The 19793-nt window shown below is 45.5% G+C and overlaps 1 protein-coding gene across 1 annotated transcript in view; it reads right to left on the bottom strand.

The window, feature by feature from the left end:
- The window catches only part of LOC147883028 (methylsterol monooxygenase 1-1-like), a 40768-nt gene extending 22063 nt beyond the window's left edge, over positions 1-18705 (bottom strand). The window contains exons 1-2 of the mRNA XM_087399436.1: positions 18172-18705; positions 17662-17984 (exon numbers count right to left, since the gene is read on the bottom strand). Coding sequence (XP_087255562.1) covers positions 17662-17984; positions 18172-18501 — 653 coding nt within the window. The 5' untranslated portion in view covers positions 18502-18705. The remainder of the gene's footprint in view (positions 1-17661; positions 17985-18171) is intronic.
- Between the last annotated feature and the right edge of the window lie 1088 nt (positions 18706-19793).

Below are 19793 nucleotides of genomic sequence, written 5' to 3'. Positions count from 1 at the left end.
GCCATGAGGATTTATCATCAAGAACACCTCTCCATTTGATGTAGTATTTCCACATAGGATTTATTCCTTAGTACATGGTGCCTGAAACCAATGATTCTCTCTAGAATGTACTGACTTTGTCCTTCCTCATCCATAAGACATAATTCCTCAACTGCCTGTTCAGAAGTACCCAGGCACTTCTTCAAAAGTGAAACATGGAATACATTATGAATTCTAGAAGATGGAGGCAGCCATCTCACCAACCCTTGTTAGAATTTGTATGGGTCATGATATCTATGTGCAAGCTTAGTACTATTGTTTCCCTTCAAAGAAGTATATCTGGTCTTGTGGAGCTTGAGAAACACATAATCCCCCTCCTCAAAGTAGAGTTGTCTTCGACACGGATCTACAAACAGTTTCATAGACTTGGGCCTTAATCATATTATCCATTGCTGTAGTAAAGCAGCCATGTGGGCCAGATCATCCTTTGATTGTTGGTTGGTCATTGCACTATCAACAATTGTGGAAGGCGCATGAACTTTGCAACCATACATGGCTTCAAAATGGGCTCATCCCAATGGAGGTATGTTAAGTATTATTTTAGCAAAATTCGGCTAGATGATGCCACTTGTCCCATGTTGTCCGAGTGTCAAACCAGAAACGTTTGAGGTGTTCTTCCAGCCATCTATTTACCCTTTCAGTTTAGCCTTCGATTTGTGAACGATTAGCAGTACTAGGGGTGAGAAGTGAGACTGAAACAACTCCTGCCAAAAATGCCCCATGAATTTGGCATCACAGTCCCTGTGGCAATCCATGTCACAATGTGAAGACATTTTCCATAAATTGGGAAGCAATCATGGAGGCTGAATATCGAGTTTTGGTGGGTATGAAGTGTGCAGCCTTTGTGAGCCTATCAACCACAACATAAATGCTGTTCCAGCATCTAGGAGTCACAGATAGACCCGTGATATGGATATGTGTGTCCATTTACCTTCTCGAATAGGTAGAGGTTGGAACAGACCAGCTGGGCTGAGGTTTAATTCTCTATTCTGTTGGCATGGCTTATAGCACTCCACATGATTGTACACATCCTTTCAAAGACCCTTCCAATAAAAACTCTGCTTCACTCTCTCATGGGTCTTGGATAATCATGTGTGACCAGTCAATGGTGATGAATGCAACTCCTGCAGCACCAATAACTTTATACACTAAGTCTTCAGTAAGAAAAATCCTGTCACATAACCAAATCAGCACATTATTTAGCTTGTGATGTGGATGATCAAGGCAGTTGTGGTCCTGCAGGTCCTGAATTGAAGTTGCAGCTGCTGGGTCTGATAGGTATTCCTCTTGAAATCAATGGATCCAATCCTTGTAGATTTTTGTAATAGAGGATAAGTGCATGCCCACATCCTAGAGGGTGAATCATCCATTATATTCTCCTTCCCCACTTTGTATTCAATGTCAAAATCATAACCTTATACAATAGAAAGCTGCCTTCTCTACTTGGGAGATAAGTTGGACTGAGATAAGAAATATCTGAGAGTTCTATGATCAGTGTTTACCTTAAAATGACTCCCATATATGTAGTGATGCCATTTCTTGATAGCATGCAATATGGCTAGCATTTCCTAGTCATAAACGTGGTAGGTCAGCTCCTTGTGATCAAGCTTATGGCTCTCATAGGCTAGTACACCAGGGCTTTGTTTTAACACTACCCCAAGGCTTTACCTCTCTCCCCAATCAAGAGGGTTAAGATTTTCCTTGTCGTCTTCTTGAGCATGTGGTGGTGGGAGGGCTCTTAGCCCTTGTGGGTTTCTTCAGTTTTATGCCTCAAGCCTTTTATGCCGGTTAATCAGTTTCTGTCTCTGGTTGTGTCCCTTAATGGGCCTTTGATGATGGTTAAATATATCCGAGACTACACTTGATTTTTTAGGCCCTGAGAGCCATTGTAATGACCTTCGGGCTGTGTTTATTAATTATATATAAAATACCCTCTTTCATTCTAAAAAAAGAAATTGTTGATGAATATGTGGATGCTGGCAGAGATTTAGAAGGTAACTCTTAGCAGAGGATGAAGAAGTGTTTTAAGACATTCAATCTGTCTTGTACAGCATCTCTTTAGAGGCTATAATGGGCTCTAGAGGTGCCCAAACTCTCAGATTGAAGGGGATGATTAATGGCAGACCTGTCCACATTTTGGTTGATAGTTGCATTGGAATGGTCACCTCCCCATCTGTGAGCCCCCAAATGAGGAGTGCATTGGGGCAGAGATTTAGAAGGTAACTCTTAGCAGAGGATGAAGAAGTGTTTTGGGACATTCAATCTGTCTTGTACAGCATCTCTTTAGAGGCTATAATGGGCTCTAGAGGTGCCCAAACTCTCAGATTGAAGGGGATGATTAATGGCAGACCTGTCCACATTTTGGTTGATAGTTGCGTTGGAATGGTCACCTCCCCATCTCTGAGCCCCCAAATGAGGAGTGCATTGGGGGGGTGGACCAGAGATGGAATGGCCTGCCACATGGACAGCATCTTGGCTGTCATGAGGGCAGGAGACTCATGGTGGAGAGGGGGCTGCCACATGGGCAGCACCTCACAGACAAAAAGGCAGAAGGGCTGCAATGTGGGCAGCACACAGTAGCCTGGCAGAGGCGCAGCATGTCGTGGATGTGCGGGCCGGAACAGGCCCTTGATAAAGGCGCACAAGAGGCGGGAAAAAAGGGCTGGCCTGTGGCGCAGCATGGCAGGGCAAAGGCGCCTGCAAAGAGGACCACAAAGGCCCTTATATAGGGCAGGAGATCCAGCCAACCAGGCCGACCAGAAGGTTGGCTGGTTAGGGCTGGTCAGACTGGCCAAGTCGGCCTGCATAAGGGGCTGGGCCCCTGCATAGAAATAAGGGCAAAAACCCCAGGTTTTAAGGGCCCAAAGGGGGCAGTTTTGACAGACCAAGTTGGCCAGGGAGGGGCTGACTGAGTAGGCTATTTGCCCCTCCCCTGGTCGGTTATTTTGGGCAGGTCTGGGCCTATAAAAGGAGAGGCCTCAGGCCTCATTTTATCATCCAGCAACTCAGCAAAAGGGCAGCATACAGGAGCAGCCAGAAGATACTTCCTTGGGCCTCATCCTAGAGGTGAAGGAGAGTGGAAGGTGTGCTGCAGACTGAGCTCTCAAGGGCTGAACCTTGGCTGTCATCTTGGGCAGCAAGGTGCAAAGATCAAGGACAGAGAGTCTACATAGGCTCGAGGTGGAGCACATGGGCTCAAGTCTAGAGATAGTCAGCAGATAGGAGGAGTAACTTGTGGTAAGATCAAAGGACCACACCATTGGTGGGACTCTGGATCTCTCTCTTTTGTATTGTGTCCATAGCTTTGGACGGAAATATATTATTTTGGTGGTTTCTCTATCTAGCTGGTTCATTGTCTAGTGATGAGTCTACACACCTATGCTATGCACTTAAGTTTAAGAAGTTTGTGATTCCACACCCCAAACCACACTGTGTGAGCTCCTAGGCTATTCTATCAGTCTTCCGCTGTGCGTACCCTCTGTGAGTCATTTCTAACAGGTTGAAGCACCCATAACTTCATCAACGCCAAATCTGTCCACGAAGTGAGATTGAACCCATCTACATTGGATCATGGGATGAAGGTTGAAGTGGCTAATTGGTAGCACTCCATCATCAGACAATGTCGCCAAGCCACTCAAATTAAGCTCTTTGAAGACTAAACCTTAATGGGTGAGCTACTTGTTTTAGATATGGGGCCTATTGATATTGCGTTGGGCTGTGAATGGTTGAGGAAGTTAGGAAAGTTCTCTATGAATTTGGATGAGATGTATATGATGTTTTTGCATTTTGGAAAAAAGATCAGCTCCTAAATTGACAGTTCTATCCCCCAGAAAATTAGCAAGGGACCTCAAGGGGATTGTGGATTCTATGCTGTACATTTAGCTAAAACAGAGGACAGCAAGGGACTGTTGGTAGAGGATAAGGACATGCAGGAGTTGCTGCAGCAGTTTTCAGATGTTTTTGCTGAGCGTCCTCATCACTTGCCACCTAAGAGAGATGTAGATCACGTAATTAACCTTTGAGCTAGGGCTTTGGAGGGCTGAAAGGGAAGAGGTAGCAAAGCAAGTCGGCGAGCTTTGGACAGGGACCTCATCACACACAATCAGTCTCCTTGTTCTCTTGTTAAGAAGAAGGATGGGATGTGCATTGACTACAGGGACTTGAGTTGAGTAAAATGACTATGAAGAACGTATTTCCTATCCCTAGAATTGACGATTCACTGGAAGAGCTGTGAGGAGCCAAGTACTTTACAAAGATAGACCTGAGATCAGGATATGGAGGAGGATGAGCCAAAACAGCCTTTATGGAACCTGGTCTATATCAGTTCAAGGTAATGGCATTTGGCCTCACTAATGCTCCAGCAACCTTCCAAGCACTCGTAAACAAGATTCTATGGCCTTATCTCCACAAATCTTTTCCTGGGTTTCTTTGATGATATACTCATATACAACAAGTCTAAGGAGGAGCATTTAATGCATGTAAAGCAAGTCCTTGAATACTGAGACCCCACCAACTCTCTGCCAAGGCTAGCAAGTGCACATTCATGGCTAATGAAGTGGGGTACCTTGGTCATATAGTCAGCAACAAGGGAATAAGAGTGGACCCCAATAATGTCAAGCGTGTAAAAAAATGGCCACACCCTCAGAACACCACTCATTGAAGGGGATTTCTTGGGCTAGCATCCTTCTATACAAGTATCATTAAACACTCTGTAAAAATAGCAACGCCCCTCATGGATCAGCTAAAAAAGGATGCTTTTTTCTAGACAGCCATTCAGAGAAGAGTTTCCAAAACCTTAAGGATGCTTCGACTTCAACTTCCATCCGTGTATGTTGGTGGTAGAGGATCGCCTAAGGAGCTGCTGCTGCTTCTAGAAAGATCCATGGATGTCAGCCAAGAGGTTCCAATAGTTACCAGGATATGTGCACCCGCCAACGCAACATCAAGCAGTAATCTAGTCAATGCAGTTATCAGAGTTCTTCATGATTTTCTAACGCTCCAATTGCTGCAGATCTGTAACCAGACCACACTACTTTATGCAAAATTAACAAGAGAATCTTTTTGTCCCAAATTTTTTCAAACCTGTTCTTCCAAGTGGAAAGTCCATCCCCATAAACCACTTGAGATTGAGCAATGCGGAAATTCCCACCTAATTGAGAAAATAGGTACATGCAAGAGGTGAGTTTGACCTTCCCAATGGAATTCATGGAGGGGTTCCAATAGTTGCCACCCATCCAAGTCAGGGAAGCTCTGTCCCAAATCTACATTCTTGATTGAATGGCAGCAAAATCAAATTTATTAATTGTGAGTGTCAGCCTAAACTCCCCTTATGTCATCCAGCATGGATCCCTTCTATTCCAGATGTCCTCCCAAAGGCCAAAACCGTTTTTGTTAAGTCTGACTGCGTGCTTTAGTTGCCCATCTTGGATTTTACTGTCTTAGAACCAAATGGAGTTCTTGGACTTGAAAGTATCAGTTTTCTGGGGGTAGCCCGTCCAGAGAGAACTGTAGTAGATTCATCCTTCCTCACTGTACTTTTGCAGGTTAGTTGGGGGTTTGGCCAAGGCAAATTGCCAGGGTCAACTGCTGGGTGAGTAAGGCCTCGTTTGAGGCCAGTTTCAAGCCAGTATGGAGGGGTCAAGTCAACTGATTGACCAAATGGAGTTCTTGGACTTGAAAGTATCAGTTTTCTGGGGGTAGCCCGTCCATGTAGTAGATTCATCCTTCCTCACTGTACTTTTGCAGGTTAGTTGGGGGTTTGGCAAAGGCAAATTGCCAAGGTCAACTGCTGGGTGAGTAAGGCCTCGTTTGAGGCCAGTTTCAAGCCAGTATGGAGGGGTCAAGTCAACTGATTGACCAAATGGAGTTCTTGGACTTCAAAGTATCAGTTTTCTGGGGGTAGCCCGTCTAGAGAGAACTGTAGTAGATTCATCCTTCCTCATTGTACTTTTGCAGGTTAGTTGGGGGTTTGGCCAAGGCAAATTGCCAGGGTCAACTGCTGGGTGAGTAGGGCCTGGTTCGAGGCCAGTTTCAAGCCAATATGGAGGGGTCGAGTCAACTGACTTGACCAGGTCTCGACTAGACATGATCAGGTCAGTCAGAAAACTTGGTGTTAACCATGTGGCAACAAGGGCCAAAAGTGTAGTGTAGGGCAACAACGATGAGAGCATTGTGTGTGTAGAATAGAGGCAAAGCTCTGCTTGTAATATCTTGAGCCTAAAAGATGGTATAATGAATCTTAAAAGATGAAGATAGCCAAAATCCTCTCTAGAAAAGATCCAATCATACTTGCAAAATCAGGATCTAGAGAGAGAGATACTAAATCTAGAGAGAGAAATACTAAAAGCCTACACTTTTTGAGGTCCCCCACTTTGTGTAGGGACCCAAAAGGTCCCCCCACTTTATGTAGAGACCCAAAAGGTCTCCCCCAAAAAATCCTCTTTAGAAAAGATCCAATCATACTTGCAAAATCAGAATCTAGAGAGACAAATACTAGATCTAGAGAGAGAAATACTAAAATCCTACACTTTTTGAGGTCCCCCCACTTTGTATAGAGACCCAAAAGGTCCCCCCCAAAAGTGAAGGAACTCTTGTCCAAAAGGCCTCCTACAAAAGAGGTCCCAAGGTACCTCTCAATGGAATGAAGCTCCCACTCTTTGGGATTCAATGTTCAAGCTCAATATTGTATTCATGCGATTGATCACTATTGTATTCATGCGATTGATCTCCATTGCATCCATGCTCTCTTATACTATCATGTTCTAGCATGCCCTTACCCTTGCAGTCTCTACCCTTGTACTCCCTTCTCCTCCTTTCTCCTCCTTCCCTCCTCATCCTCCTCCTTCTCCTCCCTCCTCCCTCCTCCTCCTCCTCCTCCTCCTCCCTTGTCCCTCCTCCTCAACCCTTACCCCTCCAATCCGCAAAGGAGACTAGCTCTCCACTCCTCAACCCTAGACTCCTCCTAAGCCCTACAACCCACTCTGAACCTTGGAACTCCTAGATAGCTCTCTCAACCCTGTCCCCTTTTTGAACCCATGAACTCCTGTGCAAGCGAGAGTCGTCAACCATCGTTGTGATCAAGCCCTCTTTCTCACCCACGCGCACATGAGATCTGCTTCCACGCTTTAGCCTACACCTCTCACCGGAATACGACCCGAGGACCTATGCTACACTTGTGAACACCTATGCTACAACGAGCAACGACACGACTATAGGTGACCAACACCCTCGGAACCTACACTTGGGAGAAACAATGACAACAATTGGTCGGTCAATTCTCTGCCAATCCCCACTGTAAATCAGGTCATTTGGGGCCCTGGTTCTGCAGTTTTTTGGGAACTGTTCAAGCAGACCTTTGCACAGTTTCCAACCAGTTGTTTGGTAGACTTGTGGCGCACTCTTCAGCCTCTTTGCCCTGGAGTTGTGCCAGTTCCGTGGAGGTTTTCTTAGACAAAGGCAGAGTTTTCCTCATGTTCGCCACGCAGTTCCATCTGTTTTGCATTTGCATTTCATGCTGTCTTAGTTTTCTGCCCACATAGTCCACTGCACTTTGACAACTGTAAGTCTATACTCAACGTGTCCGGAGTCTTGGGCAACTATTCTAGGCAACATTCTGGGGGTTTCTGTGAAGTTACGTGATGGGCATCCTCTTTTGCTTGGATATGCACACCTGATTCACAATTGAATGAATGCCACTTCAGGCTTAGCTTGGTTGCTGCTTCTCTACCCTGGCTCTATGACTTCGCCTACTACCATCACATGTCTCAAACAAGAGGAGCAGTTTAGGGACATTTTATTTAGTCTTGTAAGTAGTACTTTAGGCTGTTAGGATGTTGCCATGTCACAGTTTTGGGAGGACACCGTCACATAAGCACGTAAAACAGCATTCCCTAATTTCTATAAAAGGCCTGGCTGTCGCACATGCACTCATCTTGTCATTATACTTTCATAAAAGGTACCTACTAGTTAGAAGTAGAGCTAGTCATTCGAGCTGTTGCTGCTCCTCCCCGACCTTGCTGCTGCTCCCCCTCTCCTCAGCCGTACGACTGTACGGCCTGCTCTCCCTCTCCCCTCTGCGCTCTCCTCTCCCTCCCGTAGCTCCTCTCAGCCTCGCCGCCCTCTCCTCTCCTCTCTACCCCGCTCCCTTCTTGCCCTCCTTGCCATACGGCCGTACGGCCTCCTTCCCGCCTGCACTCTCTTCTCCCCCCCCATCCCCTAGCCTCTCCGCCCTACCCTCTCCTTCTCTGCCTGCCCTCTCCTTCCCCTTCCCTAGCCTCTCCACCCTACCCTCTCCTCCCTAGTCTCGCCTACCCTTCCTTCCCCTTCCCTCCTTACACCCTCTCCTCTCCCTCCCTGCTGCCCCCCTTCTTCCCTTGCCCTCACTCTCTCCCTCCTGTTGCCCCCTTCACCCTCTCCCTCTCCCCCTGCTGCCCCTTCTCTCCTTAGCCCTCACCCTCTCCCTCCCTACTATCCTCTTCTTTCCTAGCCCTTCCTAGCAGCACTGTTGGTTAGACGGAACTTTTGGTGTTCGAATCGGCCTTCACACATTGATTGACGATGGCCCAGCCTTCAACCAATCCTCGCCCGCTTCCACCGGCTGCGAAAACCGTCATTTTCTCAAAAGACGAGTTGCAGCAGATCAAAAAAGATATTGAGCAGGAGAGCTCGGCATTGCTCTTTGCTCGCATCCATGGGTCCCACTCTTCCAGGTTACAGGCCAGGGACTGGATGCTCGCCACTCTACCTAGAGACCTTGCAGGGCACTTCACAAATGTTCGTCTGCTTGGGCGAGGTTTCTTCCAAATTGTTTTTAACTCCTCGGAGGTAGCACGTAGAGTGCTGCAGGCTAGCCTGTTAGAACTGGGCTCAAGGAGGATTTTTTTGATCCCTTTTTCTTTGGGGTTTGATCCTGTCGAGGAAGACAGCCAGATGATGTCACTCTCCTTCCTCAGGTGTACCATCGACTGCTACATTCCATTGGAGCCGCCTTTGGAGTGGTTACTGAGATCCCCCCTCTCCCTGAGATGCCTACTTCAGTAGCAGAGGCAGTCAGGTCCGATGGGTGCCGCGTGTTAGGGTCATTGTCTCTGACCCTAACATCTCGGATGACCACATTATGCTTCAACGTCCAGATGGCTCCTTCTTTAGACAGAGAGTCAAGATTGCAAGGAGACAGGATCAGTGTATGATTTGCAGCACCGTTGGGCACTTTGCATGAGATTGCCCAAGGAAAAAGAAAAGACCAAAAAGATCCACGGGTGCGCCTCATAGCTTCACCCGACCTGGATCTTCATCACGACCAGTTCCTACCACCTCACGCGTTGCTAGACCTTTGACTTCACAACCAGGACCATCAACCTCTCGTCCTGGTACTTCTACAGCGCGGACAAGACAGTCCGCACGTCCTGCTTCGGTCGTCCCCCATTGGGTGCCTGTCAGAGTTGGGAAGCTAGTACCTCAGGCTACCACTGATAGGGCCGCGGACCCGTCTCTTCAGGCAGGAGACATTCCTGTTTTGGTTCCATGTGCAGATGAGACTGCTCCTGGCCCTGTTCATGTTCAAGAGCGCTCACTTAGGGAGAACCTTTCTGCCGAGACCCGTGCCTTACTTGAGAACAATGCCAAAGTCATGGCTGAGGTCATGAAGATTCATACAGAGGTCATGCAGCGATAGCCCCCTTCTTTTCTTACACGCCTGTCTACACCTGACAGAGGTAAGGGGGTTATTGGTTCCACTCCTCCTTCCGCAGGGCTCCTTCGCACTCCTGCGCCAAAGATACTTCACAGGAATTCATTTTCAGTTCTCGCAGACTTGGTTGAGTTTGAGGCAGAGAAGTTTGTACCCTCTACGCTCGGAGAGCACATCTTTTAGACATCCGTGGACAGAGTTTCCCCCTCAGCAGGTGTGGGTGAGCTTTCCCCAGTTGACTTTCCTCCTCTTGATAGGAGGAACTTTTCGCAGGAGAGGGCTTTCTCCGCAACCAGGTCGGGTAGGATATTCCTTCTGGCCTCCTCCTCTCGTAGATGAGGATTGTCAGTTGGAACATTCAGGGCCTTGGAGGTGTACCTCGCCGCCGCCGCAGGCAATTGATTCGTAACCAACTTCATCCAGGTAATACTGAGGGTCCCATGGACATTCTGATGATTCAGGAACACAAATTGGATGTCAGGGATTGTGCCAAGTCGGGTAAGCTTCTTTCAAGCCATACTTTTTGGTCACCCGCCTTGGGCACCAGGGGAGGTACTTGCATTTCTGTTTCTTCTTCTATACTCCCCTAGGTGATTGGACACGGGATCATAGTCCCTTCTAGAGCTCAGTGGATTTTACTTTTGATTGGTGGGCATCAAGTTGGTCTTTTAAACTTGTATGCACCCAATTCTAGAGAGGATCGTGTTCTTTTGTGGAAGGAACTACTCTCTTGGTCACATATTGCGGATGCTTGGATTATAGGAGGCGATTTCAACATGGTTGAAATGCCCTTAATCAAAAGGGGTGGTAGAGAAGGTGGCATTCACTCCCTAGAGAGAGCAGCGTGGGATGCCTTCCTTTTTAGTACAGTGGCACGGATGCTTGGCACGATGATGCCTTTCACACTCAACCACTTTCTCTCATGTTTTCTTGGCCGAACAAGAGATTGCAGATGCCTCTACATGCACGGATTGACAGATTTTATGTGGATGATTGGGCTCTAGACAGAGGTGGTACTGTTTGCATTGCAACTGGGGTGTCCACTTCGGATCATTTTACAGTGGTTTTGATGGTCTCAGATCCCCATGTGAGGCGCCGCTCTGCCAGTGTTAGGATTCCAGATTCTTTTTATGCAGAGGAGGGCCTTACAGAGACAATGTTGAGAACCTAGGTATCTCATTTGCAAGATGGGCAACTTTCTCCTTCAGACTTAGCCACAGCCCTCTCTAATATTAGTGACTTCTATCTTTCAGTTGTTCTTATCAGGAGGGGTGAGATCCTCAAGCGTGAGATAGGTATCCACTAGCAGTTGGTTGCACTCCAGAGAGAGGAGCAGAAGAGGCTACAGATGCTTGGATTCAGGAGCACCTTGCTGCAGCAAGGGCTCAGCAGCAGTCACTATTAGATCAAAGAGCAGAGTATGCCTTTCATGCCAGAGAGTCATTTTAAACTCAGACTGGAGGTAGGGTCAACAAGCAATTTTTCTATACTCTTGGCCCCAAACATAGTAGGGACAGCGTCTCACAGCTTGTTGACTCAGGCGGAGTTCTTCAGACACATTCAAATGCCGTCTTGCAGGTTGCCACCGATTTTTATGCCTCCCTTCTTACAACAGATCCTGACACTCAAGCCACAAATGATACTATAGTGGTTATTCGGTGGCATAGTTGCCAGCGGAAACAGAAGAAACGAAAACGGGAAAAACCGGGGAAACGGAGTTTTCGGCCCTCGCAGAAACGGAAATGAAAGAAACGGCAATATGTTATAATTTATGTATAAAAAATTATTTTTTATACATAATACAATTATCAATAGAGTGCAAATTATACATAATACAATTATCTATACTTGAAGCATCATGCAAGCTTCTTTTATTCTAAATTCCTATGATGATTGATCTATCTAGTGTCATCTATTATCCATGAAGAATGCTTCAACAATCAACATGTGTCATGAATTAAGTTCTTCCAACTTCTAACTTCTAACTTCTAGCTTTGAAGTTACAACAATCTGAAGTTTGAGAGGGAGTATGGAGAGGTGAGAGGGAGGATGGAGAGGTAAGAAAGGATGGAGAGGTAGAAGGAGGATGGAGAGGTAGGAGTCGGAGGAGGATGAGAGATAGGAGGATGGAGAGGTAAGAAGGGATAGAGAGCAGCTACCAGCCTGCAGGATCGAGGGATGGAGAGGAGAGCAAGCTGCGGGTGCCAGGCCCAGGAATGAAATGACAAAGATGGAGAGGCTAAAAAGCAGCAGGATGGAGAGCAGCAACACGGGAGGCGACGAAAACGACAACAAGAGGCGACGAATCGGCGAAAAACCTTTCAATCAAAAGAAGCCAAAAACAGTTTACAAAAGAGGGGCATTTATTTTTATTTTTTTTAAAACCAAAGATTACGAAACGGCGTTTCTATTTCGGGATTTCCGTTTCCAGGCCAGAAACGGTCGTTTCTAGTAACTATGTTTGGCGGTACTTACCGGGATTGGTGATAGGGGATACGACTGTTTCACTTGATGCACCCTTCACCAACGTAGAGTTCAGGACTGCTCTTTCTACCATTCACAAGGGCAAGTGTCCTAGTTCATATGGACACTTGTTTTATTACTTTTTGCCCCCTTATTTTTTATTACTTTTTGGGATCAGATTGGGGATCACATTACCTTAGCCCTGCAGGGTGTATGGAACTCAGGTGAGATGCCAAACTCACTTACGGAGGGTCTCATTTATTTGATTCTAAAAGAGGGTTGCAGTGTCTCAGTGAAGACCGATTACCTTGCTAGGTACCTTGTATAAAATCCTAGCTAAAGCTATCAGCCTTCGTCTGCAGCCCTTTCTACCAGATCTCATTCATGATACGCAGGAAAGTTTTGTGCATGGCAAGAGCATCTTTGATAACATCTTCTCATTTTGGGAGGCTTCGGGTTGGGCCATGCATAATGGCCAAAGGCTGGCCATTCAACTCTTGGACTTTGAGAAAGCTTATGACAGGGTGGACTGGGGCTTTCTGGAGGGCACACTTACTCGTTATGGCTTCTCAGACACATGGATCAAAGGGGTGTCAGCCCTCTACAAATCAGCCCACAGCCAAGTTCTTACTGGTGGAGTCAGGGGGGACAGGTTTGAGATTACCAGATCAGTCCATCAAGGATGCCCCTTAGCCCCTTTTTTATTCCTTTTTGTGGCTGAGGCTATGAGCTATTACCTTAGAGCTCAAGCTAGGATTGTAGGGCTCAGGCTTCCTCTAAGGCAGAAGGATGAGCTCTTAGACAATGAGTTGGCACATGATATGGCTGTTTTTTTGGATGCCACTCCACAAACACTAAATTCATTCAGGACGGCATTGGATTTGTTTTGCATTGCGGCATGTGCACACATAAATTGGATCAGTGATGAGGACACTCCAGTCTGGGGGATTGACATAGGGTTCACTTGGATTCAGAGGGGAGTCTCCATCAAATATCTGGGATGCCAGGTTGGGGTGGGCATCTCTGCGGCACAACAGTTTGCTCCCGTGTTGGAGAGTATCAAGAGGAAACTCATCTTTCGGAGTTCAGCCAGACTTGACGTTGCATCCAGAGTTGTGGTTGTGAACCAGGTCTTATTGGCCACTGCCTGGTTTGTCTGCTCATGTTGGTGCAGATCTAGAGGTTGCATCACTAAACTCATGAGACCTATCAGGAACTTCCTATGGAGTGGGGTTTAGATGGCACCTCAGATGTTGTAGCCAAGGTGACTTGGGAGACTCTCATTCTTCCCACAGGAGAAGGAGGTCTCAATATTATTGACCCGAACTTGCAGTGTATGGCCTTACTCTACAAGTTTGTAGTACGTGGATTGATGCCTAGATAGGAGCCCTGGAAGGATTTTTTCTCACGCAGCATTCAGTCTTGTGCCCCTTCTCATGGGGGAGATTGGTTGGACAGCAACAAATGGATCTTTACTTCAGCCCATCTCAAATCTCCCCCTTCCCCTCTCATGGCTGTGATTCTGAAAGCTTGGGGCTGCTTCAGAAACACACTTCGCAGAGTTCCACCCACCTCTCGTAAAGAAATTCATAGGCAGCCAGTCATGTGGAACGACTTGGGAGATTTTGGCTAGCATTGCAGCGTGGCATATTTAAAGAGCCACGTGTACAGAGGCGATGGAGGGTATCCAGGTTCACCCTTCCCAGACAATGGCCAGTATTTAGACTGACATAATACACACTCTGATGGCCATTTGGGCGAGCATGCAAGGATCCTCCAGAGCAGCCACTGCCAAGAGAGTTAATTTTTTCAGAGTTTGGAGAGGATCTCCTTTCTTCTTTGAGTCTCCTTCATGATTGAGATGGCATTTTCAGCCTCCGCCTTGTTTCTTTATTAGCTCATTTTGAGCTGTTTTTTTTCCTCATGCATTGCATGATGTACTCCCGCATTTGAGCTTGCTCTCGCGGTTTTCATTCATACTTAATGAAGTAATTTTCTTGGAAAAAAAGAAGAAGAAGAAGTAGAGCTAGTTCTGTTTCAATGGTATAACTTATAAGAGTGAGAAAATCATGGGAAAGTGTTAGAAAATCACGTCCAACTGATTTAAAATTTGGAGCATGTGTTCGGAAGCCTAAGAACCACCTTTGTGCAAAAATTTGTTGCTGCATGCCACATGCCAGGTGTGATGGACAGATGTGTCTAATACCAACTGTCTGCAATCGTGGGATTTATCTACTTCTTCCTCTGCTGATGCTCAATTGGATCCAATGTTTGTACTAAGTTGGGGAAATTTTTGAATTTGGAGCTGAATTTGGGCCTGGAAGCTGAAATTCAAATTTTCAAGAAACTGCCACGATCTGCTGATATTTTGTTTCAAATTGAATTGCAATTGCTGTTAGCAGGTTTGTGCAAAGTATGATGTCAAGTTGAATTGGTTGGCCCCAACTTTGGAGCACTTTCTCTTGCTGTGAGATGCAATTGACAGATACAGCTAATCCTAGCTGATTATTAGCAAATCTAGGGTATAGTATTCAATCCTTTGCTTATGCTCTATTGCCGTTAGTCTATGCCATAAATTCGTTAGTCTATGCCTAAATTTGAAAATTTTCTGATTTTTGGGATCAGAGAGTGAAAATTATTGAATTTTTGAATTTTGGTTCAGAACATTGAAAATTATTGAATTTTGGACTTCTCTCCATATGGAATGTCTATCAGAAAGTCTAGAAACCGATCTAGGAGGTAGGGCTTACTGGATTCAGACCCCAGGATGAAAGGTGAGGCAATTGAAGGGCCCCTCAGGTCTGAAAGCATTGACATTTTGGGATGGGGATAGACTGCAGTAGAACAGGCTCGGGTAAGTAGAAATACAAAGCCTGAAGGCCATAATCAGGGCTCTATGGAAGCCATCCATAAAAAACAAATGCAATCAATGCAGGAGCAATTAGTTTGAAGTTGTTGGGGCCCTATACTCCAAGAATTTAGGGAGCTAACTAATGAAATCAAGTTCAACAACCAAAGAATGGACCAAAGACTGCAAAACCTATCTACCACTATTAATAAGGGGTTTGATCATATCAAGAGGAGCCAAATTCAAGAAGGAAAAGGACCCATAGTGACTGATTTTGAAGCAGGTCCTGTCTCAGATGATGATCTTGAACATGTGATTAATCCTGAAGGATTTATGGCTTTAGCTAGGAAGGCTCACTATAAGTTTGAAGAGACAGTTCATAAAGCAAAAGAGCTTTCACGTGGAGCACCAGAGAGTAGTAACAGTCCTGAAACTTAAGTGTTATGTCAGAGATCTAATGAATACAAGCAAAAGAGCTTTCACATGGAGCACCAGAGAGTAGTAACAGTCCTGAAATTTAAGTGTTATGTCAGAGATCTAATGAATACAAAGGATTTGCCTGTTGATCTCAGATCAGTCCTCACATTCCAGCAATATGTTCAGACTGTGAGACCCTCAGAATCCAAGAGGGCAGGGGGGGGTTGTTTACTGCAGAGATGAAATATAAAATTTCAATTTCCAAGTGAGAGTGACAACAGCTCATCAAAGCTGCCTTGCAAGGTATATGGCAAAACAATGAATTCTTCTGACGTGGGGAAAAGTGGACAGCAAGGCACAGAGCGGTCCATAAAATAACTGCCTTAGGGACAGCCAATCTCTATGTGATTTTGGAGATAAGCATGCTAGGTCGGATCAACACTTACATGACCCCGGTGGCACTACAGAGGTTATGGAAACAAGAACCATCTTACTTTTCCATTTGACCCAGGTGGCCTGCATATTGGAGCATGTTTATTCTACAGCGGGGAGTTTTGGAGTTTAACCATCACTTGCAATTTTGAGGACAAAATTATATTGAGTGGGGATGGTTGTAATGAAGGCCAAAAGCTGGCCAAGTTAGTGAGGGTTAGGATTATTAGTACTTGGGGCTGTTTGGAAGATAGAGAGGTCAAAGGGGATAAGGAGTACTATATAAGTACGCTCCCCTCATGTGCAATGTACTTTTTTACGTGACATAATCCTATCACTCTCCCTCCTCCTTCCTGCTACCTGCTCCCTACGCTCTCTCACCCTCTCTCCTCCCTACTCTCTCTCTCTCTCTCTCTCTCTCTCTCTCTCTTCCCTACCTCATTCTCTCCCCCTCTCTCCTTCCCCTTCTCCTCCCTTCTCCCCCTATCTCTCTCTCCCTTCTGCTCTTCTATCCCCCTTTCTCCAAATCTGCCCCTACCCCTTTTTCTACAATGGAGGAATTCTAGAAAAGAGAGGATCTCCAAGTGCTTGGTGGAGGATGAAAGTCACGTACTACTCTCTTGCAGCACTTTTAAGCACACCAGAAGGAATTTTCAGCCACATCAGAAGGAATTTTCAACATCCAGAATTCACAACCTCTTGCTGTCCACTATTTTTTTTTATTGTCTCCTAGGGTAGATTGGAGCTACAATGGGAGATGTGGAAGTAGAGAGAGGAATCATTAAAAGCTTTTAAGTTAGAGAACAAATAGTCAAAGGATTTCCCAGACTTCATATTCTGTGAAGAGTGTTGCAGCTGCTCAGATCTCCAACAAGAAAGTACTATGCTTAGCAGAGACATGAATGATACCCCTCGAAGGGGAAGCTGTATGTCAATAAATTAACATACCTTCATAAGGTAGAGCAGAAGGATGCAGGCAGACTCCCACACAAAGCCGTGGTGAGAACAAAAAATACAGGATGGCACAAAGAGAGGCTCAAATGGATGGAGCGATGGGGACTGCATGATGTGGACATCATAGAGGATGAAGGGAAAATTAGAGAGCTAGCCATGCAGAAAATGCTGCAGAAACTATGGCAAGACCCAGGAACAAAAATAGAAATCTACAAGCGAGATACAAATCCAATGGAGAAGTACGAAATGCAGGCATAGCTCAGCAAAGGTATCTCAATGTTCTATAGGCACATATTTGCAACATAAGAACCACCTTCGATGATTTAGAGATGGAAAAGGGGAGATGGACTAGAAGACTCAGAGGTGGAAAAGGTGTTAGTAATGTAAACAACCTAACCCAACCTAACCCAGTCACCCGGGAAAGGATTCCGGGGGGAGTTATAGCATATTCTGAGAACAGTCAATATATAATGACACCAGGCACATTTGCGAGGGGAATGCCTCCTTGTTCTTTTCAAAAAAAGTACACTAGGACGTCAATAAAGAAATTGAAAGAAAATTTCCAATTTTCTGATTCTGAGCTATGGGTGCATTCACTAAGCAAACACAAAACCAGAAGTACAAATGAGATTTAACACTTTGCAGCATGCCAAGATACACAATTCTTGATCAATGCCCAGACACATTCCAAGGAGGCGGCAAGAGAAAGAAGCAAACCACAATTTACGGCTTTGACTGTGCAAGAAAGAGAAAATGCATCACCAGCATGAAACGGCTCATATAGAGAGTCCGCTTCTACATTAGGCGTATATATACTCACCCACTGTGAGTGTCAATGGCTTCGATCTGACGGAGAGCAATCCACAACCACAGAGTGATCATGTGTCCGGGTACCATTGCCGGGCCAACGAAAGAGGGCAATCCCAATAAAAGAATCTCAGCCCAATGGGCGTACGGTGCCGCAAAACTCACGGGTGCGGAATATTCATGGTGCATGTAATGTATGTTGTTGAAACCCCACTCTGAATGCAGCCATCTGTGTATCCAGTAGTTTCCGTAGTCCTCTATCAGAAAATAAACAGCGAGTTGCGCGAATACCTCCCAGAAAGACGGCAACGGTAGACTCGTGCGGATGCCTACGAACTGCAAGGTGCAAATTGCTCTAGTGTAAGTTGCCCGTGTAGTTCTGTGAGATCCAGGGTAAATCACGAAAGGATTTTTCACAGGTAAGGTGCGAAACGACAAAAATCCCAGAAGAACATTCCTTTAAACGATATTGCATGATGAACGAAACAGAAAGAAAAGCACCAGCAGCAGGATCAAGCGGTACCTTAACAACGGGATAAGAAAACAACTGCAACGGCACGACGATCATGAAGAAACTGAGCATGACGGATTTATAGCATTGGAGGATGGAGGAGGGTGGATTGTAAACTGCAGGCTGCAGCTTGAATCGTCGGAATGTCTTAGGCAGGTAGAGATCCATGAAGATGTTGGGGAGGGGGGCAAGGTTGAAGACGAGGAAGAGGAAGAGGACATTGAGGTAATAGAGGGAGGAGTCGGGGACGGAGGCTGTGAATCGAAACCAGAGGGAATCGAGGGGGGAGAGGGGGCGTCCCAAGGCGAGCTCAGCCTCTTCGACGCTGCGGTAAGGCAGCATGTTTCCTGCAAGGCAAGAAGGCAATACGATGCAATGAATCGCTACTTCCTGTTGTTGTTGTTGTTGCAGAGCAATGAGAGCATGCAGGCGCTCGCAATTCGAAAGCGCATGTTCCCCTCAGTTTTAACGGCTGGAAAGGCACACCATTGCCTTTTAATATTTTATCCCTTGCACACCCGCATAGCATAATTCCCCTTATAATGTCAACCATGATGGGGTCAGATACCTTAGATACGGGTCTCTCAAGGTGAGATCTTAGAATGGTTTTTTCATTTAAAGAAAAATAAGATTTCACGTCCTCCAACATAGGCATCACTTGTCTTGGCGTTGTTTCCACAACCATTCACATTCCCCCCCCCCTCCCTCTCTCTCTCTCTCTCTTCCTTTCATGCATGCTCACACACACACACACACGTGCACTAAAACCCCTCTCTCTCTCTTTGTGCTGAACATTCATATGACTCAATATTTTATCTTGAGAACCTCTCACATGTATCAAGCATATAATCTCTCTCTCGCTCTCTCTCTCACACACACACTTTTTTTTTTTTGGGGTGAGAAACACACACACACATGGACACTAAAATATAGCAAATGCCCCCCACCCCCTCCCCCCTTTCTCTTTCTCATGTAAACCTTCGTACACACACATTCACCCATCCTTGTTGTAGACTCTCTCTCTCTCTCTTATACATACAAAAAACTCTCTAGTGACTATTACCCTCACACACAAAGACACACATGCACATGTACACAAACAAACACTCAAACTTAGGAGACATGCACGCATAGACACACAAATACTCAAACTTAGGAGACACGCATGCATAGACCATAGACACACAAACACTCAAACTTAGGAGACACCACGCATAGAGACACAAACACTCACTTAAGAGACATACACACGCAAATACTAAAATGTAGGCTCACTCTCCCCTTTGGCTGCCACATGCCAACTCTTCACTAATAAGAGAATATAAATAAATCTGGACATGTCTATATGAGTGTAAGTGGCCTTGATTGTGATACACACATGTATATTTCCTTTTTAGCATCTTTTTAAACATACGTAAAGCCTTCTTAAGCTTAACTAAGATCTAATTCAAAAAATTCCTAAACAAAATTCAAATATTGATTCCATAATAGAACCTAAAATGTTTTTCCATGAGATTAAAGGAAAACTTGCTTTAACTCATTGAATAGACAATGCAAATCGAACAACCAACTGGTTTGCTATGCATAGGGTTAAGGGGTGAATTTGTTTTTATGCATTTTAACTCTCACACTAC

This window comes from Dipteris shenzhenensis, chromosome 28 (genome assembly GCF_047967505.1).
Source record: "Dipteris shenzhenensis isolate YYH24624 ecotype China chromosome 28, Dip_SZ_1.0, whole genome shotgun sequence".
NCBI classification, from domain to species: domain Eukaryota; kingdom Viridiplantae; phylum Streptophyta; class Polypodiopsida; order Gleicheniales; family Dipteridaceae; genus Dipteris; species Dipteris shenzhenensis.
This window is presented reverse-complemented; position numbering and strand designations above follow the sequence as displayed.